Here is a 24,456-nt window from a genome sequence, read left to right on the forward strand (position 1 = left end):
CAAGGTGACATTCGCGCAAGTGCCGTGTGTTGAGTGGACACAGGTGGGGGGTGGATGCCAGGGAGACGGCTCAGACCCGTGTCCTGCCTCCACTGGCCAGGCTGCCGGAGCCCCCGCTGGCGTCGGGACACTTCGCGCCTGTGCTCTGAGAAGCCACAGGGTGGCCCGGAGGGGTGTGTGCAAGTTTTAGAAAATACTTACAAATTCACTAAGTCCAGTACATGTTGCCATGAAAAATTCACTGAAAGGAACGTTTTTCAAAACAAAATGAGATGAGGGCCATTTAAAATTTTAATCTCTGGCTCGTACCGAAACAGCCGGATTCTCCTATCTGGTTCCGAAAACTTGTGTTACATTGTCTGGGCTGAAGTACAGGGAGAGAATCCGGCCTGAAGAGACAGGTAGACAGGGAGCTGCAGAAAAGCTTGGTGACAGCCCTTCACGACTGCGTGCGGTGGTGACCCTGTGCCCAGTCTGCGGTCGCGGCCTCTGAGCGCTGGCCGTGACGGCCTAGTCGGCGCGCAGCCGCTGTGCTCTGGCTTTGCAGTCGTGGCTCTTGTGTCTCTCTCTGCATGCCTTACACCGAGCGTGGGCTGCTGGGGAAACGCCGGCTTCTGGAGTTACGCAGCTGTCCCCACTGCCACCCCCAAACCCGCAGACACTCATTAATGTCACTGATTTCATCGGGACCACGTGGCGGGGAATCCAGACTTTCCTAAGCTCTCGTGTTGCTTAAAAGCCCACATTTGATCAGGGACAGTGCTTTGTTCTTTGAGTGACGGCTTACTTCACTTTGAGACGACTTCTGCCGAATGCCCGTCCCGGAAACACCGCGTGCCATGAGGGTCTCGGCCGCGAGGCCCGCAGGAGGCGCGGTCACTCAGCACGGGTATGAGGTCTTCCCTCAGGACCAGCGTTTTCACGCAGCCGTGCTGACACAGTGCTCAGACAGACCCGAGGGCCGAGAGTGAACAGCATTAGTCTTCAGGGCCTCGTCAGGTCGCGTGTGGGCGTGCCCACCGCTGCTGCGTACAGTGGAGCCAGTGTCCGCGCGCAGAAGGCAGGGGACAGCCTCTGCCATGAAACGCAGCTGGCGTCAGTAAGTGAAGATCCCTTAAGCCCTGAGCAGCTTCGAGCGTGCTACGCGGGAGCGAGTCACCGTGGGTGCTGCAGTGCCGCCAACAGGACGCTCCCGTGCCGGGGTGACACCAGCAGGCCGCCTGAGCGCCGCTGCTCCTCGGGTACGCACGGGCGCGACTGCCGGCCTGTCGCACAGGGCACAGCGCCGGGCGCCGCCCTGAGCACTTTGAAAAATATTAAATTCTCTGTCAGTCGTGGTCAAGGTAGACACCAAACTCAGATGAGGAAATGGTGGCCCGTGGCCACAGGGCCGGGAGAACAGAGGCCGGGGGACAGGGCAGGGCAGGGCCAGGACAGGTGCTGGGCGGACAGAGGCCAGAGGTCAGAGCAGGGCGACGGGGCAGGGCCAGCAGTCTGCGCTCCTGACCTGTCCGCAGTAGCCCTCCTATCTCTGTGACTTAGGCTGTTACTGGAGAAAAGGGTCTACGATTCTCGCTCCTGCTCACTGGCTTCTTTAAAATGACACCCACTCCTCGTCCGTGACCAGTGGGTGGGAGCAAGCCGCCCTGGCGGTCTAGGCTGGGGCGCTCTGCAGCCCCCCGGGCCCAGGGTGTTGCTGGGAACACTCTTACGCGATGCCCTGGACCCACATCTAAAACCATTTAGTGAGTACCCAGGGTGGTAAGTCAGCGTGGAGCTTGAGAACCTCTGTCATTTCTTTCATGAGACGAGGTGACCCCACATCACGCCGTGCACCCGTCCACGCGTGGCTTCAGGTATGTGCCGCTGTCACCAGAGGTTTTAGGCATTTTCTGCAGCTCAGAAAGAAATCGTACCTGTTACCTCCCGCCCTAAGCAACCACCAGTCTACTTTGTATCTCCCTGCTCTTCAGCAAGCTCAGAATCCAGTCTGGCTGGTTTCTTTCATTCCGCGTGTGTCGGAGCAGTATCGCACCCCTTTTCCTGGCCGAGTAATATAGTCCAGGCAGGACTGTATCCCACCGTCTGTTCATCTGTTGGAGCGTCAGCGGGTTTCCCATCGTCCACTCTTAGTTGCGATCCTGTTGTAATTTTGTGTCCTGCCCTTCTGTGGGGTTCTGTTTCTTCCCTCCTCCTCAGGACTTGTCTGCACTTTCAAGTCCTGTGCTTCTTGATGGTGTGACATCTTGTAGCTTGTTTGCTCAGGTGATGGATGGCACTGAGCATCTCCTGAGCTGGGGGGCATTTCCCATCTTCTTGGGAGAAATGTCTGCTCAATCTCGTCCTTCGATTGGGGTGTGTTACGAGGCAGAACTCGGTCTTACGTTGTGCACATACCTCCCTGCTCAGATACGAGCTGCAGATCCTTTCTGCCACTTTGGGGCTCTTTCCCCTTTCTCAGTGGTTTTCTTTAAAGCACCAGTTTTTAAAATTTTTATGAAGTTAATCTCTTTTTCTTTTGTGGCTTAAGCTTTTGGTGCGGTCGTTCATCAAAGTCTGGTCATAAACATTTGCCCCATTTTCTCTCAAGGGTCTTACGGTTTTTAGTCCAACACTGGGGTCCTGAGTTACTGTTCAGGAGGTGAGGAGAGGTGAGGGTTCAGTTTCACTCTGCTACACATTCTTAAACAAGTAGTAGATTATAAAGTGCCCAACTTGTATCAAGCGGCGCTTGGCTTCCTCTGTGTGGGCAGATCGGTTGGGAAAAAGGAAGCGGCGAGCAGACGGCGTCTGTGCAGTGACGGCTGTCCTCTCCGGCTGGCCCTCTGCTGGTCGGTCTCTCACGGCCACGGCGCTGACAGCAGGACACGCGCTGCATGCTGGGTTCCACCCGGACTGACTTTTCCGCAATCTAGCATTGCTCCTCCTCTGCTTGCGCTAGGCGTTTGGAATTGGAGAAGTGCACACCAGGCAGGCGTGGGGGAGAGAAACGGGAGGAAGTGACTCACAGCGGCAGGATGTAGAGTCCTCTGACACAGATTTCAGTCTCTCAGTGTGCTCTGAAGGCCCCTGACCCAGTTTCCATCCAGTCAGGGGCTCAGGTTCGATGACAGGGCTTGTCTGATTTTTCAAGAAGGGTTGACACCATTAGCTGTCGGGTGGACTCTGAAGAAGGTGCTGCCTGCATGGAAGCTGACCCCTCTGAATGGAAAAGAGGCGCAAATGGACACTGAGTGGCTGCCTGGAGCGGCGCCACTGCAGGGCGGCCCCGGCGCAGTGCCTGAGCACGAGCTGAAACCCACCTGTCCCCCCCAGGCCGGCCCCGCAATGGTCCCCAACCACGGATTCAGCCCCAGATCTTACTTCTTTGACAACCCTCGGCGATATGACAGCGACGACGACCTGGCGTGGAACGTTGCCCCCCCGGGGCTTCAAGGAAGGTGAGACCCCTCACCCTAGCGCCAGGAGGGCGGGGCAGAGACTCAGACTGATGGAGAGGGCAGAGTGGGGCAGGGTGGGGCCGACTGAAGAGGGGGGCGCTGGGTGCGGCCTCACATCCACCTGCGGCTTCCCGCCTGGCAGCCCCCTTAGGACAGCCGTGTAAACTGTTCTTCTCTGGGCAGAATGGTAACGAAGACAGGCTTTCTTGCAGTAAAAGTCCTGAGGAAACCACCCAAGAGCTCTAAAAAGGATCTTGTTGTAGGGACAGGAGGAACGAGGAGAAGCTGACGGGGTCGCTGGGGTCAGGGCCCGGGGCCGGGATGACCGGCCGCACGGGCAGCCTGGAGTGAGCCCACGGCCAGGCCAGAGCTGCTGCAGTCCTCGTGCCATTACGCCTGTGCCCCCCAAGCTGCGCGCCCCGGGAACCTGCCAGACAGGCCTTCACCCGTCCTGCCAGAGCAGAGAGAACTGGTGGGCCCTCACAGCCTAGGGAGGAGGAACTCCACTGCACAGAGGACCGCGCTCCTCGGCCCGTAAAGAGAAATGAGCGTGAGCCCCTGCCCCGGGCACCGCAGGCCGTTAGCCAGAGCAGCAGCTGTGGGGTGCACAGACCCCAGGGTTCAGACAGATGTTCCGCTGTTGCTTGGCTGACGGTTCTGGCAACTGTACCGAGCTTCAGAGAGTCCGGCAGACGTGTGGCAGTCACGGCACAGCAGTGGGGAAGCTTAACGGGCTTTGGGACGGTCTGCAGTTTGCGAAACATCCTAGCTGCGTCTAGCTGAAGTAACACGCCATCAGTTTAAGCTCGGTGCTTCAAGTCACTGACGTCTCTTTTCTCTTTTAAGTTTTGCTCCAGACTACTATGACTGGGGACAACAGAGCAACAGCTTCCTGGCACAGATCGCAGCTTTCCAGCCAGACTCCGTTCCGAACCCTGACAAGCCATGCCAGAGTAGCTTCAGCTGACAGCTCGCGGGAGACTCCTCACCGACAGCTTCAGCTGGACGGCTGAATTCTGAGCACATCTTTCCTTCAGATGCAGGACTCCCACTTTTCCTTGTTGCAGCTTTCTAATGACTCCGTAGGACTCGGCAGATTTATGAAACCTCACTAGCGCACTAAAAGCGAGCCTGTCTGCCTGGCGGCAGGTGTAATATAAATGTACATCCGTACTTTTATAAAGGTGTATTTTATGTAGCTCAAATAATAATGCTAACCTGGGGGGGGTGTGGTCTTGAGAATGTTATTTCAATAGATGTCTTAGTTTGCACACACTTATGCATAATTCACTTTAAAGATAAACTGTGCGGGGCCCGAGAGTCTAGACTTGTGGACGGCAGTACCCCTCAGTCCTTACCGCTTCAGGCGCTTGGGTTCCGAGCTGAACACGAACGGGTCCTGAGTCGGTCGGTGTCCAGAAAGCCACTGCAAGTCAGTGAGAGCGCTGTGAGGTAGCAGAAGCTCCATCAAGGTCAGACTACAAGGTAACTGGCTCCTCAACAGGTTTCTCTTAAGGCTCAGACAATCCCTCAAAGTATTTCCTAACTTTTGCAGAAGTCTGGGGACTCTCCACAGGGCACTGATGTACATACCCCAGCGATCCCGTTCGCCGGGATGCCTCACACTCTTAAATCTCCTCCTACACCCGTGAGACTTTGCGTTTTCCAGCCCTGTGAAACCTGGCGCCCGTCACTTCAGGATCCCATGTTTCCCGAGCGACTGCAGTCAGGACAGTCGAGGGCAGGCGGCGACGTGCCCAGAGGGGTCAGTACTGCCCACGCCCGAGCTGGACACGCCACGCAGTCACGACTTGCTGTGCAGTCGCCGGCATGTTTCATGACCTGGTTTGTTTGATTCGCCCCGAGTGCAGCCACTGCGTGTCGAACCCGGCGGCAGCGCTCGCGGCATGATTCCGGCCTAGGCCTCACCGAGGACACTGCTGACAGGTCGGCGGTTTCTGAAAACCTCGCTATGCAGCGCCACTCGCGTCCCCGAGCCTCAGTGCCATCCGGAGCATCCGTGTGTGCTGTGCGTCTGTGAGGTGGCCTCGACGGGCCCCTGCATCCATGGCCGTTTTTCTCCCATCCAAGTACTAACCGGGCCCCACCCTGCTTAGCTTCCGAGATCAGACGAGCTCGGGCACGCTCAGGGTGGTGCGACAGAGGCGTCGTGGCTGTTTTCCTGCCAGCAGAAGTACGGTGGCCAGATGGCGGTTCCAGGAGGAGGGTGGTGCTGCCTGCCCAGAAGCCGTGGCCCCGGGCAGCTGAGGAGGGCTGGTGCCGGTGGGTTGGTCCTGCCCAGCGCTGACCCCGCCGCTGTCTTCCCAGCTTGGTCTTCAGGAACGGCTCGTCTCCGGACGCTGGCTTCGGAGAAACCAGTCTCCTGCTTTCGTGGGTGCTGGAAGGCTGCAGTCTCCAGCTCTGGACCTGCCACGCCCGCCGCCTGCCTCGCCTGGGACGGTGGGCCCTGTGTGGCCCCTGGGCCGCCTCGGTAGGTGGGGGGCTTTGGGCCGTATTCCTTGAGGGTCACCGTCAGGGACAATCCTACACTGACTGTTCAGGTGGCCTCGACGTACTGTCAGCTGCTGCCCTAACTAGCGTCAGGATGCCGTGCTGTCCCGCCAACCTGGCCGCAGACAGGAACTCAAAGACGGACTCAGCGGCGCTTTAAACGCCTGTAAGTCGTGCTTCTGGGAAGTTCTGCACCTCTTTGGCATCAAGTCAGCTGAGGGTAGACGTTTTTAAACTCAGAGGGAGAAAGTCACAAGATCCCGTAATATCGCACTTAGCCTGTGACGTGTGAACACTCCACACCGTTGCTGCCCGGAGGGAAACAGCGTTAGCGCACAGAGCAGAGCCTGGCGTTTTCGCAGTAAGGCTGCTGGTGTCTAGCTGCTACTTCTCGCTGGTGAAAGGGCTCCAGTGTTGGCTGGCTTCAGAGTCCCTGTCCGGGATGCCCCTGGCGTCCCAGAACCGGACCTCAGCCATGCTTGTGCAGGGGCTGCTGTGGGGGCGCAGGGCGACGGCCCTTCCTCTTCGGGGCTCACCGGGTGGCTCCAGGTCCCGGGCAGCACAGGGCCGCCCACACACCGCGGCCTGGCTCCGGACGACACGGACGCTTGGGCTGGTCACAGGGAGCTCGCCGCGGCCCAGGGTCCCCGGCAGGCCTGGCCCAGGCGCGTGGGGCCCGTCACCGCTGACACAGCCAACAGGCGCCTGGCGAGGCCTCAGCTGCGGCCTCCGCCGTCCTCCCTCCCTACGACTCCCTCCCAAGGCGGCCGCATGGAGACATCCCTGGGCCTGTGGTCGTGCACAGGCAGAGGCCAGAGCCGACCGCAGGCCCCGGGGCCCTCCCTGCGCTGCGTGAGGGTCCGCTCCTGGCACGAGCGGCCGCGTCCTGGGTGGCTCCACCCCGCTAACAGGACCTGCCGCGCCCTGGTGTGGCCTTCTCAGCCGGCAATGCAGCGGCCACTCCCCTCCTCAGCCAGCCCGAACCCCACCGCTCAGTGGTGCCCCGTGTCCAGGCATCCCTAGCCCCCTCACTGGGCCGGGGGCCAGGAGTGGGCGCCCCCGGCGGGCATCCGACTCGGCAGTGAGGCCCCGGCTCCTGGTGCCTCCCAGGCCGCCGCCCCCGCCAACCTTTATCTGCCACTCGGCTCAGTCTGAGCCACGGCGCCGCTGGAGAGGCCACAGAAAGCCGACCCCAACAGGGGCCACGGAAAGCTGATGGGGACCCTGACAGGGGCCTCCCAGTGCCGGCACCCGTGTGGCTGCCTGGGTCAGGTGCACCCCGAGTGTCCTTCCCCCAGTCCAAGAGAAACGCTTTCTGAATTCCTAACCCCAGTAAGCAAACAAAGCCCTGGACAGCGGCTCACCCGCAGCGCTGAGCAGGCCTCTACCTTCCCCTACGCTGGACCATCACTCTCGGCAGCAAAAGCCAGAACCCACGTCTGCTTCCGGGGCCCCGCCTAGGCGGTGTGGCCGCCAGCTCGCCCGCACCATCCGGTGCACACGGCCCATCTGCACTGAGGACACCTTCACAGGGCTGACCACGCTCACCCATTCACACCCAACGCCGAGAGCTGACATTCTGTGCCCAGGTCATTCTCAACACGAGCCAGACACCCCACCTGGGCCGCAGAGGGCCCTCGTCACGCGGTCACCTCACACGGGGCAGTGTTGTGCCTGCTCCACAACACTGAGCCAACAGCGAGATCCTGGTTTCCTGAAGCTGTCTCCTCAGCTAAATCTTGAGCTGGCGATTTTACCACTACACGCTGCCATCAACACGCCCACTGCCCACTTAGGCCCTTCCTGTTTGCTTATGAGTCACAAACATCCACCTCTGAGACAAGTAATTCATCATGGATTTAAAAAGAAAAAGACTTTTATGTCCAGATAGTTGTCACATCATTCTTACAGGCCAAATCTTGCACAGCCGAGAAGTACAATGTTCCATCTGCAGACACTCCGGTGCCCCGTCCTCAGCCGCCGGGGCACCTGCAGACAGGACACTGCAGTGACTACCAGGCCGCAGAGGCCCTTTTCAGGTACAGCACCCCAAACTGAAACAACAGCGACGTGAAACGCGAAAGGCGCCCCCTTGGAAGAAAGCGGGTGCAGCGGTGGCCCGCACGCGCCCCAGGTCAGAGGTTCCCAAAGCTCATTTGGGATAAACAAGAACAGGTGTCTGGGTGCGGGGACAGCAAGCCAGGGGCAGAGCACGGGCAGGCCCCGAGCAGCTGTGCCGGTCGTGCCAGAGCAGCGAGGGAAGGCGCGGCACGAAGCACCGTTGGGCTCCAGACCTCTGGAGCGGCCGTCGGAAACTGGGAGGGGCGGTGGACGTCAACAAGCGGTACTGAAGCCACTTCTGGGGAGTCAGGTTGGGCTCGTTACTTACGTGTAAACTGCAGGCCAGGATTCACTGCAGAGCAGCCAGCGTAGAGGGAAAAACAAAACCAGAACACGAAAGTTCTGTCAACAGCATGGGTGAATTACTGCTAGAGAGCGAAGACATTCTAGCCAGGACTCATCGTCCAGAAACCGCTCAAATAGATGTTTTAAAAAATTGTCTGGCAGAGCGGCTGTGAATGAGTTCAGCAAACTGAAAAAAATTGCAGCCAAAGCATTAATACCCCAAAAATAATATCCTAGAAATTGATGAAAGACCAACACTGAGGGAGAAAAAGTGGGCAAAGATGAAAAGACAACACACACGCCACTTCCACATAGTAAAAGGTGGTCGACACTACATTAGTATATGATGCTACGCCTAGCAAAATGGCAAAAGTCCAACTTTGCGGTGACATCCGAGTTGGGGGGGGGGTGGAAGCAGGAGCCGCCTGGGACTGTGGGTGAGTTCCCCCCCTCCCCGCCCCCCGGTGGCGGCCGTGTCTGCAGTCTTTCGGAACCACAAATGCATCGGGCAGTTTATCACAGGAGCACACGTCAGACGACCCACATGCCCACTGCAGGGGTCTGCAGGGTTCAGCATTGCACATTCACCACCGGGGACGGCAAGCAGCTACTACGGAAAACAAAAATCTGTACACTCCCTGTGACGGGTGGAGAGAAACCTGCGGAGGGGAAACACGACCCCACGACAGTATTTGTATCATGCCACTCTGGGTAAAAGTGCAGGAAAAACCACACCTGCATTTGTCTGTGTATGTCTAAGTCTGGGCAGGAAGGTGAGAGGCCACCAGCAGGCCTCCAGGGGGTGGAGGGCGGCGCTGGCCCTAGGGTCGGAAGGAACGTCCCACTGCGCACCGTCCTCTACCTCTTGGCTCATGAGCACCTGACTTACCTGCTCGAAGTCGAAGTCTAGCCAAGACCCCTCTCGACTCGGCACAAACCGGAAGATGTGGGTGGACGCAGGGCGGCGTCGGGCGCACGGCACGCTGGGGGCTTCTGCGGCAGTCTCTTGCCTCGGACGCCAGGCCCATAGTGTGGGCTCCGGGGCGCAGCTCAGCCTCACTTGTCCGCAGCTTCCTCGTTTGTAAAACAGAAGCCCGTGCTGCTGGGGGCAGTGCGGTGTCCACGCAAAGCCCCTCGCCGCGGCTGGCTGCCGGCGCTTCTGTTTATATGAACCAACTTCGGGCAGCTAATACATTTTCTCTCAACTGTCACCAGACCCTCCTACCACAGAAGTAGACCCTGTCAGGGGAGGGGCAGAGAGGTTGGAGAAACACTGACTCGGTTTCCAGACTCTGGTAGGTGCAGCAGCACACTGTTTAGCATTCTACTCCAAAGTGAAGCTGCACCTGTAATGTCACTCAAACTAGGCAGCGTGCCACTGCGGGGGGGGGGTCGGGGGGAGGGGGGTCTGCACTGCTCTTGGCCCAGTCACTTCCGTGGCACCATGTGCTCCTTCCGTGTACACTGGTGAGTACTATGGTTTCTGCAGGCGCTTCAGTTTGCAACTGTCAGCTGCTTCCAGATTTCCAGCTGATGGCAATGCTGATGAAGATCAAAACAGCTGTCCTGACATACAGTGGCACCTAGGGAAAGCTGGAACACGCAGCACAGTGACAAATACACAACCATCCCGCTCTTCGCAAGTGCCGAGGCATTCGCAGCGTTAACGTGATCATAAAACATTTGACTTTCAAAAACTGAAATTTGTTACTGCTCTGTCTGATCCTCCCCATCTCCTAAGAATCAACACAAGGGAAACATTCAAATTGTACCAATTTTAATATATATTATTTCTAACGTACATAGATGCCATTTAGGAAAAATATAAACTCATGCTCTTGAAGGAAGGAATACATTCCTTTTCTTCACTTTCATCCCTTCATCAGCTGGTACAATCATTTCTGTCGTTTAGATTATCAAGTCCTGAATTTTTAAATTAGGTGATGCGGTAAGAAAAGCCACGCAGCGTCAGCTCCAAGCATCCCCGCAACCGCTCAGTCCTCCGCTCGCCTCACTACAAGTGGTGTGTGGCTGGAAAGGCATCTCTATCCCGAGGCGCACCAAAAACATGGCCAGACTCGAGCACATGCCTATAGCTGACACAGTCATTTATGAAATGCGAGCATGTAGCCCGCCACCCCACGTAGTTCTTAGGAAAATAAAGTCAGTCAAACAAATCCCAGCTTGCGAATACTTCACTTATTTTCCTGGTGCTGAAAAAATTTGTTAAAACCCTGGAAAGAACTTTACCCTAACCAGACCTTTTCATTTTCTAGAAGCCACTCTACTGTACAAATTTTCCTAAGTTTGAAACACACACACAATAAAGAAAACAAACAGGCAGTGACGGCAGACGACCTAAGACGTTCTCCAGAGGCCTTATCTGTAACTGAGGGAACAGAGAAGTGACGCTACCAGGAGAGTTTCAAACTTACAGTAACAGATAAAGTGCAAAACTGTCGCATTAAACTCTCAGTGAACACAAAACGGTGAGTTTACCAGCCGGGCTGCGGGCCCGCTCACCTCTGAGACAAGCTTACATGCGCCACCTCCCCACCTCTCAACAGTTTTATCCCTGGAAGTGAGGCGCGAACACGGTCAGGGTGGGCAAGCAGCCTTTCCCTTTCCAGTTAGCGACCCGCCACCCCACCGTCAGCAACACCGTCTGGCCCTGGAGGTCACGCCTGACGCCAGGCGAATGCCATCTCTCTCCAGGCAGCTCTCTTCTTGCGGCTGGCTGAATTCTTTTAAGAGAGGGTGAGCCATGGAAGTACAATTTAAAACACATCACTGAGTCCTCACTGGACTCACTTCAGACTCGGGCAGGGACAGGGGTTAAGAGCACTTATTTACGTCACGGAAGGCTGACGGGTCTGAGAGGGGCCGTGCTGTGCGGCACCTCTCTGCGGCACAGCTCTCCAGGTGAGCCACGCCAGCTACTAACACTGTAAAAGACCCCCTGTCTTAAATATGGACGGCACTTAAGTCCAGGTGCGGGAAACGGTGGTCTGGGACACGTAAGTCAGCGGCCGGCGGATGCTAACATGGGGACGCTTGTCTGCGTGAACGAAAACGAAAAGGTGGGAAAGGGAAGCTTATCGGAGGCTTGAACCGACCCCTCGTGTAAATGTGCTAAAGAAGGAAGTCAGACTGAGAGGGGATGGCACAGGCCGTAATCTACAGTAAAAATTTTAAAAAACACTGGCTTTAAAATAGTAATTTCTATGGATATGTTTAAACTCACATTATAAAGTCACATGATTCCATTCACATTTTATCAAGGTGGTGACTACTAAATATTTTTTCTTTTGTTTTCTTAAGTGAACATTTATAAATTGGGATGGGACAAAGACAAGCAAAATGAAAGGAAATGCAGAGCTCAAAAAGCTGAATTTTAGGTTATTCAGGAGCCCTGATTCACGCCCCTCACCCGGGCAATGAGGCGGGGAGCACAGGGCAACACCTGTGCCCTAACTGACGTGGGGTCTCAGGCCGAAACGGCAGCAGCAGGTAGCATCTTAAATAAAAACAGTGATATTGGACTCCTGGGGGTTCCTAGCACCTGCTATTGCAACGAACTGCCAAGCTGCCATCACGCTGACAGCTGCAGGCAGTTGCAGAGGTGCTAATGTAGGAGTCTTGGCTAAAACACACTCAGGCATCACTGAAAATTCTGATCACTGATACAGTCTGAAGCATCATTTGTTCCCTTATTGCTCCTCTAGTAACAGCCTACTGATATCGTTACGAGAAGGGAAAATAATCATTTTGTTTGACAACTGGAAACAGTAAATCTATTCTAAGCAAACAATGCTCAACAGATAGAAAGCAGGAAATTAAAACACAATTAGTATAACTTACATGTTTTCAAAGCATATACTTCATTTATAAATAGCTCTACGTGGTAATCAACTAAGAATCATAAATACTCTAGACATTTACAATTTTTCTTTAAAGAGTTCAATATTTTTGAAGTCTTTGAAGATCAGTCTCCTGCTGAACTATCTGACCAAGTCTTCATTCACACAGTTACTTTATGTCTCTAAGTGGACACTGAAAAGCCTTTATTACCTACTGTGCTGCAATAAGACTTTAAAATTCTGTAATTCTCTGATACTTGTGGAAAGCCTGTAGGAAGGAAAGAAAAACATATTAATATTAATACAGCTCATATGATGTTTCAAATTGCTGACAGTCACTGGGCTCTAATTTGGAAGCAACACTGAGCACAGAGACTGAACGCCGCGGCTTCCGCTGCCCCAGTAAGAATGCTTGATCACTGGCGATGAGCAGAGCACAGAGCCTGGCTCTCCAGTCTGGGCGCAGCAGTGGGCAGGATGCCGGTCACTTACCAACAGCCTCCTTAGTGGTGGCAGCGCGCTACGAGTAATTCATAACAAAGAATTGCAAATCACTTACAACTATCTAACTGTTCCCCAGACTCATTAGTTTGTTTTATAATGCCACTTTCAAGAGGGTGAGGACTCCGTATGCCAACTGCCGAGCCCCCGGGCCCTACACTTGCTGGTACTTGGTGGTCTATCAAGAATGAATGAATGGAATGTTTCTGGGCCCAGGCCAAGAAGTCAAACTCTGAGAAAAGTACTTGTATAAGCTGAGTTACCCTTAGAATATAAAATTCAGGGTTGATAGGCAAAGACCTAATGTTTTTCCATCTAGTAGTTTGGGTGCAGCAATATACATCGTTAAGGTTCTCTAAGTCCTAAGTAAACGACATCCGCTCTGTATCAAGGGCTCTGGTTATTCCAAGTACTGGTCTGAGTGAACAGCAAATAATCTTGTAACTGTCAAAGACCCTGCCAAGACAGATAAAAGTCAACCCTGGTTTCACAGTGTAGGGCCTGAGGCTCAAAGAAATGATTTCCCAGGTGGGTGCTAACTGGACTCTGGCCCAGGGCTGTCAGAAAGCATGTGCCCTCCTCAGGCTCTTTATACCTGTCAGTTGTATGAGTCACGTAAAACCAGCTACTACTGGGCACCTCGGGACATTAAGGGGCTAAAAGGTCTCCATTAGGGAAAAATCTGATTATTAAAATAAATGTGTAAGATAATAGCTCTCTATCTCAAAGTTTCTGTTTCAAAAAACCTCCCAAAATACATATAAAAGCATGGTGAGAAGAGGCCAAGGCCCACAGGGAGAGACATTCAGAACAAAAGGTGCACACTTGGACAGCTGTACTTAGACGCAGACAGGGCAGAGGGCAGAGGCCTCAAAGGTCACAGCCTGCTTCTCTGAAGCACGAACTCCACCGTCTGGGCGAGCCCCGCCCGCCCTCACAATTCCCCACCCCAGGGCGCCCTGTGTGCTTCAGGATCATGGCAGCGGAGATGGCGGGCGGAGAGCACAGGCTTCCCAGGATGCGCACACAGCCTTACCGGCCGAAGGCGTTTAGGAGGGCCACCACCTCCTGCCGTGTGAGCTGGAAGCCCTTGGATGGGCTGTGCTCTGGGAGCTTCTGGATCTCTCTCTCCGAGAACAGTATCTTCAGGGCAGTCCCCAGGCCCTGTGTCTGTGGAAAACACAAGCCACCATCAGGTCTCACAGGCTGCAGCTGCTCGGCCCTGGGGAGGGCCCAGCTACCCGATGGTTCGCGGCGCAAAACCCTGTTTCCACTTCCTCAGACACTGAACGCAGCCTGGTTCACCCTGGGAGTAGCACGCCAGGCCCCTCGCGTGCGCCAGGCGCTCTTCACAGCCCGGCAGGCCAGGGCTTTTGCTCAGCCTGCACACCCCGCTTCTGAATCACCACGCCGGGGACAAGCCCGCTGCCACAAAGTAACTGCCTCTGGGCCTTCTGCGACTCACTTTGTGGCATCAACTGTGCCAGCTCACTCTGTTAACCACCAACCGCAGAGGCAAGCACGAAGCCACCTACAGCAGCAGAGTCAACAAAGCCGAGTCACTGACCAGAGCAGGGGGGACAGCGTGAGGCGTGCGAGAATGACGGGGCCTTGCGTGAGCCTGCTCCTGGGGAGACAGGAAGCGCGCCGGCCCACGCTGCACTGGCTCAGTGAGTGGCCAGCACGAGCTGGTACAAGGGTGGAAACCTAAGGTCGGGCAGCCTCGCGCAGTGCCACGTGCACACCTGCAGCTTCCCCCACAGCCGGCACTTGTCGCACCCGACGCAGTCCATGATGCGGGAGATGTTCTTGAAGTGCAGCCGGAACTCCTCCTGGGGTGGGGAAAGTTCATTCTCGTTAGACTTTTAGAATTAAACTGCGTGAGTCTGAGAAGAAATAAAGTCCAGTCAGCAGTTGCGGTTTCCAACAGAACGGTGACAAGGCAGCTGCATCTGTGCAGCATAACTCGCACTGGAACAACTCAAGGCCACTAAAAAGCAGAACCTTCTGCCGGCTCTGCCTGTTCCACTCTCACTGTCTCCGGTGGGGGGAGCCTCTCACATCCCTCCCCAGCTCTGGTCTACACCTAGCCATGCACATAAATAAATTTTTTAAAAATCCCATGCTGCTATCAGTGTGGCCAGCTTTTCGCTGCGGGGCTGCTCAAGGCAGAGAATCGACCTGGGCCCTGCTGTATTTAGTGCACCGAAGTGAGGTGAGGCAGCGCCTACACGGACCAGCGGGCGCCCTGGCGGGCGCCCTGGAGAGCGGCCTGATGGCTCTGGGAGGCAACGCCTGGGCGGGGAGGCACCATGACGGGACACAGAACCCCTCTGCTGTCCATCCTCATGCAGCTCATGTCCTTGAGGACAGATGGAGAAGTGGATTTAGGTTCTTCTTAAAAAATAGCCAACAAAATTCCTAGTAGTTTGCAACAAAAACAGTTGCAAAATCTTATGTCGTTTTCATCCACAAAAAGATAAAGGGCACAGTTGCCCTGCCTGGTACAGAAGGGCGTCCTGAACCCAGCAGCGACCTGCAGAAACACTCAGCAGACAGGGCACTACGGAGCCGAGCACGACACCTTCTGAAGCACCATGACAGGGCACAGCCTTCCGAGCCCAAGTACGCTGCCGCTGGCCAGCGTTCCGTGTGAGCAGCCTCAGAAAGCCGGCCGCGGGACTCCACCGCTACTGGTCTAGTGTTCTGAGCATGCCCCAGCTCAGTGAGCCCAAATGCGTCTCAGAATTCCGACTTCCTCAGATTGCGGACTGTATGAATAATATTCAAACAAAGCAGGAGAAAAATACGACAATTATTCTTAGGTTAGTTCGGCTCAGGTTTTGCTAGCAGGCTAACTGGCGTCAGACCTGAAGCAAGTCTTTCCCACTTCAGAGCCCCGGCTCAGGCCCTTGCTGTTCGAAGGGGCCGCAACAGAGCGGAGGCCTGGGGGGGCTTCATCGAACCGGAACCCCCCTCCGACCCCCAGGCGCAGCCCTTTAGCCTTTTCATCGTCTGAAGAATAAAACCATCATAGCTGCAAAGCCGTCATGTATCATCAAGCAAACGTGAGGAAAAGAAACGGTTCACTGCTCTCAGAGGCGCCAGCTTACGCTTCTGAAAGCTGTACCAACACCACCTCGCTGGCCCCAGCTGGGTGGGCCAGTGTCTCTCACGTCGCTCCGGAGGCGCTGGGAAGGGGCCACACAGGCACCGCGACATGAGAACCCACCCGAGCCGCCGGCCTCAAGGAGCAGGTGTGAGGCGGCTTTGGGGGCTGCTTCACAGGGACGCCAATCAGACCACGCCCACACGCAGAGCTGAGGGCGCAGCTCACGAAGGCCGCCCTGGACGCAAGCCCCCTCACCCCCACCCCGCGAGACGCTTTACCTTCAGGGACTTGGCCCCTTGTCTGTCGCCGGCGAACATGGACTTCTCGTCAAAGTGCATGGGGAAGGACCTGGCGGGGCGAGAGCAGCACGCTGAAGCACTGGCGCTGAAGCACTGGCGCCACAGTCCCGACAGCTTCCCGCCCCCAACAGCTGAGGCCTAGGCTAGCGGGAAGATCGCCCCCAGGCGAGTCCGAAAGCCTAAGGCGGGTGAGGGTGGCTCGCGATTCGTCAGACGGTGACATTTTACATTACAGAGTCACCAAAATCCATGGGAACAGATACAGCTCTTGACGTTCTAAAAGGATTTTAAAATTCAATCCATAATTGACTTAAATGCTTGTGAATGTGGTTTCCCCCGCTTATTTTAAGAACCAGTCAAGTTTCACAGCCAGTCTGTTTAAAAAGGTTATGTCCTGGACAGACTGATGTTGCCTGGCGTGTCTAAACGCTAACACATTTCAATGCTATCCGAGTCTAAAAGCAACTGGAACGGTACAAAACTAGTAGAAAGAACATGACATACCACTAAATTTTGATACTACCTGAAATTTAAATTTTGATTTTGAAATCCAGACTCTCACAAGCAGGGAAGTTTTGCCAACATATTTCAAACCAGACTCTTTCGAGTAACATTTTTAGAAGCCGTTTAAATGTCACTGTCCTAGCGGCCACTTCCCTCCTCAGCTCTGAGCTTCCCCCCTCTTAACTTCCAGAAGCCCGTTTTCTTGCGATTCCAGTCCCGCCTATTTCGAATAAAGGAGGTGAGCGTCAGGTCCTGGCCAGTGACTCTTACTTTGTGTCTTGAAAGATGTCCAGCAGCAGGGCCTTGGTGTCGGCGTCCTCGTCCATGTTTCCAGTGTACAGATCAACGACAGAGCGCTCGAAGTACGGCGCCACCTTGGACAACGCGCGAAGCTCAATCAGGTACAGAAAGTACAGGTTCTTCAGCCTTCTAGGACCTTCTCCCTTGGTTTCCACAGGGTCAAAGCGGCGCTTGAACTCCTTGATGTTAGGCCCCCAGCTAGGCTTACCCCAGGTTTCTAGAGAGAAAGGGCAATAGGGCGCATGCACTCACAGCCTCTTCCTTCAAAGGACATGCATTTCCTGCCCCAACAGATCTTACGTTAACAGCAAACAAGCTCTACCTCGCCATCTGATTACCTTCCAAAAGATAGTTTGCACACAGATGCAAGTTGATACTAGCATGCAGCCCCGATATAAGCTTGTAGAAGACTCTCTTCTCCAGACACAAGCCTATTGAGGAAAACGTTAAAAAGAAATCACTTTTAACAAGAAAACGGTTAAGACCACATCACAGAGCTTCAAAACGGATGTGCATGGGCCAGCAGGATGCACGGCAGAGCCGCAGCCAGATCCCTTGTCCTGGGAATGGCCACCCCAAGGACCAGGAGCACAGCATGGGCAAGGGGGCGTCGAGGAGAGGGGGCTCCCGCGCCCGGGGGGTGTCGGGGGGGCACAGAGGTGTGGAAGCTGTGGGGAGCTCTCAAAAGTGAAAATGGAACCATCATGCGCCTGCAAGTCCATCTCTGGGCCTCTGCCTGGAGGAAATACACGCGCTGACCTTGGAAGACGGGGTGGGGTGGGGAGGAGGGCGGAGGGGAGTGGAGGGCCACCGCTCCTCCCTCAGCGAGGACCAGGTAAGGCAGGCAAGGGGCAGGGGCATGGGCAGCCAGAACTGCCGAGGTCTGAGCCAGAGGCATGACCAGGCCCTCAGCTGGTCTCCAGACAGCCGCACTCTCCACCCAGCCAGCCGCGCTCTCCGCCCAGGCAGCCACTTCGGAAGTGGCTCTCCACTTCCTCTTAAGCAGTGCTGCTCCTGCTTCCTCCTCTTCCGCTCAAGTTCATGTTGAGCGGCTGGCTACGCGATGCGATCTATGATTTTCCTTTCACCAATGGCTACGCACACTGTAACGGTCTCACATGGTGCTTGGGGACTGTTCAGCGATCGTCAAGGGAATCGTCCACAGCACAGTGGGTGAAGCTGCACTGTCACTGCCTCTCCCGCCCCCGAGAGGAAGCTGGGTCTCGGAAGAGTCAGTTAGGCCCTGGGCGGAGGCAGATGCCCCACTCAGAGCCCTCAGCCGGGAGGCGCACAGGAAGAGCCACAGGTGGCCATGGCCCCATTCTCATCCTCGCTGCCAGCGCATGGGGCTGGCCACAGACGGGCCACTTTCCCAACTGTGTCTTTAGAACAAAGGTCACTGAAGCAGAGCATTCCTGCCACTAGGGCACTTCCTGCCAGTACTTACCCCTCAACAGCATTCATCAATGGTGAATATAGGAACGCAGGTTTTTAAGAACAAAAGAAATCATAAGGTAACATGACTGACTAAACAGAAACTAGAATTAATTAGGTTCTCTGTGGAGTCCCCGTCTAAGGTCATGGCCATGAAAGATCTGTTTTCCTATAGCACTCAACTGCCGTTGATATATTTTAGTCCTTGGTTTGATTAACTAATGGCAATTTGATTATTTTTTAAAAAGCAGCAGATACCGAGCCATGAGCCCAAGTTGTTAAAAATCCTAGAACATTTCATCAAATAGTAACATTTTACATTCAACACTAACAGCTGTAAGAAAGAAAAGTACTTAAGATATTGGGATCTTTATTGCTTTAATTCTTTAAACAAATTTAGACTATCTTAACGTGTATTGATGTCAACAGGCCATTCAACAATAGAATTTGTTCCCTCTGAATTCAAGCATAAACTCTTCTCAGTTTCATATGCTGAAATGAGAACTTTGCCCCCAAATGTCTCTACTTGAAACCTATTTGCATAATGGTTACTAGAAAAGCAGTTCAGGTAAGCATTAAACACGGATGAAAGTCAAACTGGGGACAGCTGTGACAATGTAGAGACAGTATCCTTATACATTTTGCTTTTTGGCTGACCAAGATGCTCAAATTTGCCAAATAAATTTATCCAAACATAATAACCTAAACCACGTTCATTTCTGTCAAACACTGTCAAAATTAATGGTCTGGATAATGAGTCCTAAAGCTTACAAACGAGTTTGAACAGATCACAATTTTTTATGAGAAGCCACATGAAACAGACTTGAAGTTTACCTTCTAGCCAGGTGTAGAATGATTCTCCTAAAAGAAAGCCACACAGGGAATTGGGTTATTTTCCATGATCATTTATAAATGAGTGAATTAAGTCTACAAAATATTTCTTATGACAGATTAGGAATATCTCTAGAATGCCCACTGCTTCATGTGGAGAAACAGACAGGTGATTCTAAAAAATAAAGCCCCACAGTAATTTCAGTAACTTTACAAAACTATTCTTGTGAATTCTGAGAAAAAAATTTCAGACAAAAAAGGAGGTTTCAACACTTACAAGCCTGGAAGGAAAAAGCAAACGATCTTACTGGGCTTTCACTGACTATCTCAGCCCTTTTAAAATCCAAGAAAAAAACTCCTCAATTTCCTGAACCACTAACTCTAGGCATATTTCTTCATTTATGTAAGATTACTACTAAGTTTTAAGGAATTTTTAAAAATCCTTTAATTTTCAAGATAATTCTCCAGAAAAGTTCATGACTAGCAGGGAAGGGTCTGACTATCTGTGCACAGAGGCTGAATGCACTTCTCCTAGCGCTGAACTGGTTTTCTCCATGAAAGAAATAGTCATCAACAAACACCCAAACCATCCACGGACTTCCCAAGTCTTGTTTCCTTATTCTGAGAAGAATCAAAGCATAAGAGGAACGGAACACATAGCTGTGCTGAGAAAGGGGTTGGGAGACCATGAGAAATCAGGGTGCGACTTTCCTCCCCCAAAGTCTTCACGTTTCGCAGAACAAACCACACACCTTTCCACAGGCCCCCAGAGGCCCGCCGCCCCCAGGCCCGCTGCCCCTAGGTCCGCCGCCCCCTTGGCAGTCTGCTCAGCACCCTCTGTGCCCGCAGCCCGCGGCCCAGGCCCGGAATGTGGCCTGCGCTCAGACTCTGACTGAAGCCACTTCCACACAAATCCCTCCTGCTGCTACAGGGTCTCTCCAACGTGCCTGCCTTCCCTCTCTCACCTCCTCGGCCCACGCTGTTCCTCCAAGTAGCACATACCCTCGTCCAATTCTCGGCCCTAAATTCGCCTATCATTCAAAATACACCTCGAGCATCGCCTCCCCCAGTGAGATTTCTCAGGCACCCCATGAAGTACGTGCTGTGCCCACTGGCAGGGCCCTCGCACCCCCGACGTTCTACATAACGCTTCCGTATCGTCCTGCCAGTGTGTCAGCTCCTAGATGACGGTGTGACTTATGCTTCTCTCTCTTCCAGCCCCTCACTGCTTCTCAACACGGATACGTGAACAATTTGAAAGAGGTTATTTTTGTTGCTTTGAGGCAACTTAGGGTCAGTATTCACTCAGTAATCTGTAATAACCAATTGTTGATAAATTACTATTCATCAGCTCAAGCATGGCAACAAGTAATGCTACAAATTTCCAAGTCAACAGGACAATAGTCACCGAGACAATCTGGTAAAGCTAGATGACTTCTTTCCACTTCCTCTGAACATTCAAGTAGATTAGAGTCACTAGAAAATGGGGAACTTGGAAAGTGGTTCTGGTTTCTAAAGCAAACACTTATGTAAAGTTATCTTTTTAACACAGCCCGACTTTCATTAAAGAAAATAGTAACTCAAGTATGTTTGGTCCCACTCACTGGTGGCTATTTTTTTGAAAACATACTTTCTTTTGAATAGATGAAAAATCTAATTTTAATCATTAAATTTTTTTCTACCCTTAAGGCAAATAAAAGAGTTTTACTCACCATCATCTTCTCCTGAAAGAGAAAAGAACAGAACTTAGAAGATGCCACACAGACCCCGGCATCTTGTGCTCGACATGTGGCCATAAAAGGTAGTGTTGCATGGCACCATCAGCTGGACTCGTCCTGCACGCAGCTTCTGAATATGAACTGAGCCCACAGAGCACAGACATCCACACACTTTCCACATACCCCCAGGAGGCCAGAGCTCAGCAAGGCCCGCCCTGCACTGGCCTCGGCCTCGGGCCTCAGGCTCCTGGCCTCTTGCAGCCCTGCCGGGCGCCGGCCACAGGCTCCTCAGCACAGCGCAGGGTGCCCCCTCCCCTGCTCGGTGGAGTCGCCCCCACTCGGTCACCTGGCTGCCAGTGGGCGCCTGACTCCCTGCAGCGGCGGCTGGGCGGGCCTGGGGATGCAGATGGTGAGGCCCCCAGGCCACCCCTGTGGGTCCCCCCAGGACGCTGCACACAGCCAATACATATGTGACATGCGTGCTTCATGCTCCGCCACGTTACCCAGGCCGTGCGGCCAGGCTGCGCCCCAAGACCCCGCGCAGGCCTGGACACCGCAGGCCCAAGGGACAGACGCGGAGGTCTTGGCACCACAAGGCGGATGGGGTGAAACGCCAGAAAGTCAAGACTCTCCCGACCAACGCTGGCCACAGACACCTACCTCGGCCGGGTGCCAGGGGGTTCAGGGGGCGGTAGACGGAGCGGGGCCTGAGGAGCAAGTGGGGCGCGGCGTGAGCGCCCGGGGGAGGCTGCACTGCCCCGCGGGGAATCAGGTTCTGCCCCCCCAGCTGTCCCCCTCCAGCCGCCCCCCAGCACCCCCCACGTTACTTGAAGCAGTTCTCCTCGTAGATGCTGTTCCACACCCTCCAGGCCGAGGAGCCGCGGTAGCCGGTGTAGCGCTCGGGGTTCAGCCGCAGGTCCACGTACTGCGCCGCGGGCGACCGCTCGTCTGGTCAGGGAGGGCGAGAAGGACACGTTGCGGCCAGCCAGGCAGGCAGCAAAACCCGGGGGGGCGGGGGGGGCGGCTGGCTCGGCCGGGCCCGACTGTGCCCACCCAGCCCGGAGGAAAGAGGTTGTCTCCTTTCTCTGGCCGGTGCCCGGCTCTGAAGCGCCACCTCCCCTTGGCACGTGATGATTAGTCCACAAGCTTCACCACAGGATGAACCAAACTAACGCAATCATGTGTTTTCTGTGGCTTCTTGTCCTTATCTACACTACCTTGACGCACCTCAGCACACCTCAATGCCCCTGCACCTAAACTCACGCCGGGCAACGTTCTGCCAGCATACACTATATTAAAAATAGAAACCAATATTACCTCAATAAAATTTTTACTAAAAACAGGGATTTCCTTTAGATCTTCAACTTGTGAAATGAAATGGATAAACAACGCTGTGGTTCAAATTTGATCATTCACAGAACTACACAATGCTGTGGCTAAAAAATTTTACAGTTAGTAGTTTATTTTTACTAATAACACTGAAAGGCTCTTGTCTCTCAAACCAACATATAGTACGCAAAACTTCAAGAACATGCTGAAACATTTAAAATTAAATAACCACTCTTGTGTTGAAGCCCAAATGAATGTTTTTAGATCTCAGCTATTTGGACATTTTGTTGTTGTTTGTAAAGGGATGGTTTTCTTTTTTTAGATTTTTTTATTTATTTATGCATATAAGAGGTGGGGTACAGGCCAGAGGCAGGGCAGGGAGGGTGCGAGGACGCCCCAGAGACAGAGCGGGAGCAGAGCAGGCTGCAGGTGCTGCAGACAACTTCACGGTGCCCAAACGGAACCCTTGCACCACCAGAAGCCCAAGGGACGAAAAGATACAGGAAACTGGTTTAGTCACCGAAGTTCATATTCTGGGTCTATATGACAGGGCAGCTCGTGCTTTCGCACCTACAGAGAAGCCATGCTGACCATGCTTCAAGACCTAAGACCCTCATCACAAGCCTGGAATACTATGGACATTGGCCAAATTTGGTGTCATGATTATATCGCATTGGCACCTGACTTAAACAGAGGCCAAGTATGTCTCAGACAGTCCCCTCACTGCCTGACAGGATGTTTTCATGTAAGCTGACAAGATCCACAGCACATTGATGACCGAAGATCACGCTTACACAAAGCATCTGGGGAAAGTGGCATGCCGACCGTGCCTCAGAAGCAGCACACCTGGACACTGACGTGAGAGGAGACACAGAACGGCGGCGTGTCGCCACTGTGCTCGCCGCGTCTGCCTTGTCAGCACGGGGGCCGCTGTGGAGAGCACTGACCCCAGAGCAGCGCGACACTGTGGCGCGGTGGTTTACGATGGACAAACCAAAGCTTTCAGAAATGGATTGCTCGAGATTTTAAAAGCACTTAAAAAACCTTAAAAATACAGAGCCAAATGAGAAAGTTATTAAAGGTGCATAGTGGAAGTAAAACATTAGTTACAATCCACTGGTTTTCCATCTTTGATTTCTTTGTGCTGTCCTTGAGTAAGTTCAGCAGCAAAGCTGCTGGAGGTGCATGGTCCGGCGTCATGGGCCGGCCACTCGCTGGCCGTCTCTGGCCAGTAAAGGCGGCGGTGAGTGCAGCGCCTGTGTGTGCCCTCCTGGGCGGCTCTTAGACCGGCGCCGCCAGCTTCAATGGCCAATGAGAAAACAGATGCCAGGCACTGACGTGACCTACTTACGGGAGCAGAGCAGAAGAGTGAAGTCGGCGATGGCAGCTTTTTAACTACTTTCTTAAAACTCACATTCTCAGTGCTGTTCATGTGTGTGCCTTGATTCAATCAAAAGTTGTGTAAAAATTTCAGTATTCTTGCATACGACGAAGGTGTGTGTTGCTGACCGCGGAAGGGCTGGGGGGTTGCAGGACAGGGCCATGTCCGCTCTGCTTTTTCTTTCTGCAAAGAAGGTTTATGGGGCCGGAGGCATCTTCACCTGCTGACACGCCGATTTCTCACTACCCTGGCAGACAGTTTTGACAGAGGTCACATGGTCCGTTCACAGGAGCCAGAGCTCTTCAGCCCCCACGAGCAGGTGCCCCAGGGGCTCACAGCCAGAGGACCCCCACCCCGCTGTGAGCCCAAGCGACGACTTCCTGGGCTCTGCGCAGCAGCGGTCACCGAGCAGACGGCTCCCTCTGCACCTAACTGTATTCTCCACCTTTTATGAAGCTGCTGCTCAGCCTTTTCCCTCTGGCCATGCCAACCGTTCTGAAGGATGCAAAGCGCCCCACGGAGTCAGCACCTAGTCAAGCACCTGGCTTCAGGAACCGCTAGCTCCATGCTTTCTGCTCCTCAAGTACTTTCTTCCCAGAGGACTTTCTTTCCACAGCTGTATTCTCAGAACATAATGGGAGTATTTTGCTCGTGGACACATGTAAAGGCTGGTATGGAGCCAGGGTCGCCTACAGCCTCGCCGCCAGCTCTCCCCCGCTGCCACTCACTCGCGCTGAGGCGTGACTGGCTCGGGTAAGGGAGAGCGTCGTTCCTACAGCTCACAAGCAGCCGCGCCACAGACCATTTAACACAACAGCTTTCAGATGTGC

The 24,456-nt window shown here is 54.0% G+C and overlaps 2 protein-coding genes across 2 annotated transcripts in view; one reads left to right on the top strand and one right to left on the bottom strand.

Annotated features, from left to right (window-relative positions):
- GPR137B (G protein-coupled receptor 137B) overlaps positions 1-4,715 on the top strand; it is a 7,740-nt gene extending 3,025 nt beyond the window's left edge. Inside the window, exons 3-4 of the mRNA XM_012730852.1 lie at positions 3,316-3,440; positions 4,287-4,715. Of these exons, the coding sequence (XP_012586306.1) occupies positions 3,316-3,440; positions 4,287-4,407 (246 nt within the window). The 3' untranslated portion in view covers positions 4,408-4,715. The remainder of the gene's footprint in view (positions 1-3,315; positions 3,441-4,286) is intronic.
- Positions 4,716-9,763: 5,048 nt separating this feature from the next.
- Positions 9,764-24,456, bottom strand: part of ERO1LB (ERO1-like beta (S. cerevisiae)) — a 29,601-nt gene continuing 14,908 nt past the window's right edge. Inside the window, exons 8-17 of the mRNA XM_004690733.2 lie at positions 21,744-21,864; positions 21,577-21,623; positions 20,911-20,922; positions 19,202-19,228; positions 17,272-17,364; positions 16,904-17,150; positions 16,109-16,178; positions 14,464-14,550; positions 13,755-13,888; positions 9,764-12,485 (exon numbers count right to left, since the gene is read on the bottom strand). Coding sequence (XP_004690790.1) covers positions 12,425-12,485; positions 13,755-13,888; positions 14,464-14,550; positions 16,109-16,178; positions 16,904-17,150; positions 17,272-17,364; positions 19,202-19,228; positions 20,911-20,922; positions 21,577-21,623; positions 21,744-21,864 — 899 coding nt within the window. The 3' untranslated portion in view covers positions 9,764-12,424. The remainder of the gene's footprint in view (positions 12,486-13,754; positions 13,889-14,463; positions 14,551-16,108; positions 16,179-16,903; positions 17,151-17,271; positions 17,365-19,201; positions 19,229-20,910; positions 20,923-21,576; positions 21,624-21,743; positions 21,865-24,456) is intronic.

This window comes from Condylura cristata, unplaced genomic scaffold (assembly GCF_000260355.1).
Source record: "Condylura cristata isolate star-nosed mole 26May11 unplaced genomic scaffold, ConCri1.0 scaffold00029, whole genome shotgun sequence".
In the NCBI taxonomy this organism is placed as follows: domain Eukaryota; kingdom Metazoa; phylum Chordata; class Mammalia; order Eulipotyphla; family Talpidae; genus Condylura; species Condylura cristata.